The 3,341-nt window shown below is 30.8% G+C and overlaps 1 protein-coding gene across 1 annotated transcript; it reads left to right on the top strand.

The window, feature by feature from the left end:
• Window positions 1-844: 844 nt before the first annotated feature.
• LOC103309262 (putative pyridoxal-dependent decarboxylase domain-containing protein 2) lies at window positions 845-3,141 on the top strand. The gene is made up of 8 exons (XM_016803859.2): window positions 845-1,216; window positions 1,598-1,744; window positions 1,812-2,017; window positions 2,100-2,277; window positions 2,345-2,492; window positions 2,555-2,682; window positions 2,744-2,815; window positions 3,029-3,141. The coding sequence occupies exons 1-8, from the start codon at window positions 1,157-1,159 to the stop codon at window positions 3,128-3,130; spliced, it is 1,041 nt and encodes a 346-aa protein (XP_016659348.1). The 5' UTR covers window positions 845-1,156; the 3' UTR covers window positions 3,131-3,141.
• Window positions 3,142-3,341: the final 200 nt, after the last annotated feature.

Below are 3,341 nucleotides of genomic sequence, written 5' to 3'. Positions count from 1 at the left end.
ATACCTATATATAATATATATTATTACATGTAAAATATTATATAGATCCTAATTTTGGAGCGTAGCGGAAAAAAAATTTTAGCAAGATAAAATATAGCCTATAGATCCTTGGAATAGTGTAGCTTAATGATGGTAAAAAAAATGTTTAAATCAGATAAGTAGTTCCAGAGATTATGCCCGTGTATATATTATAAATAAGTAAATAAATAAATAAATTATCCCGAACAAACGAACAAACAACTTTTCTTCTTTATAGATTATATATATATACTTATATATTATTATTTTATTTTTTTTTTATATATTATTCGTGTACAGGTTTTTATATTATTTAAAAAATGTGTATGATAAAATCTAAAAGCTTTGGCCATTAACTTAAGCCACTCACAACAATAATAAATAAATAATAATTAATATTTTACGGACTGACAATTAACATAGGTACCTATAGGAACACCTACCACACGTCTACACCTAGTGCCCTAGTCTACGCCACAGAATAATAATATAATAACAAGTCTACACCTACTACACCTCAGAATAGATGAAATGCCTACACGAACATTTTAGGCACCATTGACCCGTAAATCACATGCATGCGCATGAATGCATGATCGTAATAATTATAATGATTATAACTTACATTTTAATATACCTACAGTAAATTAAAATTATAAATTAATTAATAATAATGTTATTAACTCTGTGGTCATACCATGGTCTTCGATTACCATATACCATGACCACGGCCGGTACGCGTGTAGATAATAATCTACGTTATCAATACACCGTTATCAATATCAATACGTACCACAAACACTTTTGAATTTACGATAACAATATTATTTTAATATGTGTAATACAACACAAAATGAGTAAAATCATAATATTATACGTATGTTAAATTTTCAATGCACTATTTTATATACGTAAATCATTTCGGTTGTACTTAACACTGTCGTTGCTTTGATTTGTTATTCAAATAACGAGCGTATTAACTTCACCGTACACCGTACTAACGTGTAATATCATCGCGCGCCCCACACACATGACGACGACACGTCGATATTATTCTGTTCGTTTTTACTGCAGTCGTTGCTGTTGTTGACGTTATCTTTACAATTGAACGAAAGAGCCGCCGGTCGTCGCCGACATCATGTCATCACCTGACTCCGTCAACGAGACGAAATCTGACGTCCAAGTCCCGGATCATGAAGTAAGTCTGCTTGAACTTGGCACGGCAGCCAACGACAGAGTTGTCTTGCTTCTGTATGGATTTGCGCTTCTTTCGTTCTGCCATTTGCATCGTGGATGTATTATATAATATATATGATACCACAGCTACCAGAACAGCGACTAGTAAACAATCTGTGCGCGCCCGACATTGATCTTTAGGGATACACTATTTATGCATTTTTAGAGGCCACCAAAATTATTTTATTAAACTGACTTACAAAACTGTACCTAGATTTATAGTTGCCTCCTGAATTTTGATTAATGCAAGGTTCAGATTTATTTATAAAAATAATTACACTGCAGCTTCTCTTCACTGATCTGTGTTTAAAGATCATTGTTATGTTTTGTTTTTAAATTAAAGGTAGAACATTCTCCTTTTGTGGAATTAAGTGAACAGTTCAATTATGCCCTGGATAATCTGGACAACAACCAATTAAACACCCAGTTGACGTCTCATACCCTGCCATTGGGTTCTAAGACATTCTGTGATATTCTGGCATCATTACAAGTATGTTTTTAGGGTATGTTAATTTTCTATAGTGTGCATTATTGTAAAACATTTGTTATTGTCATAGACTCTGGTGTTAAGTCAAAACAAGAAAGAAGACGGAGAGGGTTATGAAGAAAATACCCTTCCAGTTCTTCAAGATCTGGACAAATTCAGTTTGACGTCATATTCTCTCAGCTATTACATTAGTCACTGTCTGCCCAATGAACAGACTGTGCCCGTTTTGTCTTTGGTCAACAAGTCTACGACAATGTGGATATCAAAATTATTTCAGTCAGTATAAACATACACTTAATACATTTTTTTAATTGCTTACAGCTTTTATATTTTAATAACCATTTCATCTTAAATTTAGATTTTCAAATTGTGGGGCATTTTATACAGAAAATATGTTATTAAGTTATGAAAGAGTGTTACTGCTTGCTATGCACCGTATGTTTGGTCCAGAATACTTAAATCTATCTGAATTTCCAATAGTTTACTGTACTCCAGATCCAGTATTGGTTGGTACGATAAAGAGAACTGCTTTACAAGTAATACAAATTAGTTGACAGTTAGTTTTTTTTTCAATTACAATACTTATTAATAGATTTATAATAGATTGGAATGAATGAAAAATGTGTACAAATTATACCATCTCTATCAAATGTACTGTGCCCTTACAAAGCAGACTTAGGGGCATTAGAAACAATCATCACAACTGATGTGGAAAACCACAGAAAACCTCTTATTGTTTTTGCTAGAGCAGGTAATAAGTTAGGTTTTATGTTTGGCTTACGCTAATCTTAATGCCTATAATATTTATATCAGGTGCGCATGTTACTGGTCAGATGGATGATATCGTAAACCTAAAAGAACTATGCAGTAAACACAATATTTGGTTACACTTATCTGGTGACAATTTATCGGGACTGGCTCTGAAAACATTTAAAACTAAAGTATTTTAAATAATTCTTATAATAATATTAAGAGTTTTTACTAACTCATTATTTTTTTCAGAGTACTAATTTAGCTGATAGTATGACATTAACTCCAAGCATTTGGTTGAATATTTCTGCACTTCCCGTTATCGTATCCTTTTAAAGATGGAAATATTTATAACTATATGATACAGTTATTCAATCTTTGCAACTGTATACAACAATTAATATAAAATATATTTTTACTAAATTTAAAAAAAGTTCTCTATTTTCTGTAAATGTATTGAGTTTTTAATGCAATATGATTACTATTTATCATACATAGGCATATTTCAAATTATTTTCCTTAAATATAGGTTGTTAGACTTTATTTGATAAACAATATACTAGTACAGAAATATTGAATATTTACAAGAGTAAATGTTTACCTATTTGGACGTGTTTTCAAGTAAGTATTAATAGTTAAGTACTTTTTTATTTCATCATTTATAAAACACTAAGACAATTATCTTTTTTCACGCTTTAGGACATGATGCGCTTTGTACTAAGGATACAACAAAAATTTGAAATTTGTCAGCGCATACATAGTTTGGTTAAACGTTATGACTGTCTGAAGGATATTGGTAATAATGGCAGTTTTTTTTTAATTGACAAACAAATTATGTTTTAATTTTTTT

Source organism: Acyrthosiphon pisum, chromosome A1 (genome assembly GCF_005508785.2).
Source record: "Acyrthosiphon pisum isolate AL4f chromosome A1, pea_aphid_22Mar2018_4r6ur, whole genome shotgun sequence".
Classification (NCBI taxonomy): Eukaryota; Metazoa; Arthropoda; class Insecta; order Hemiptera; family Aphididae; genus Acyrthosiphon; species Acyrthosiphon pisum.
The sequence above is the reverse complement of the archived record's forward strand: the minus strand, read 5'-3'. Positions and strand labels throughout refer to the sequence as shown.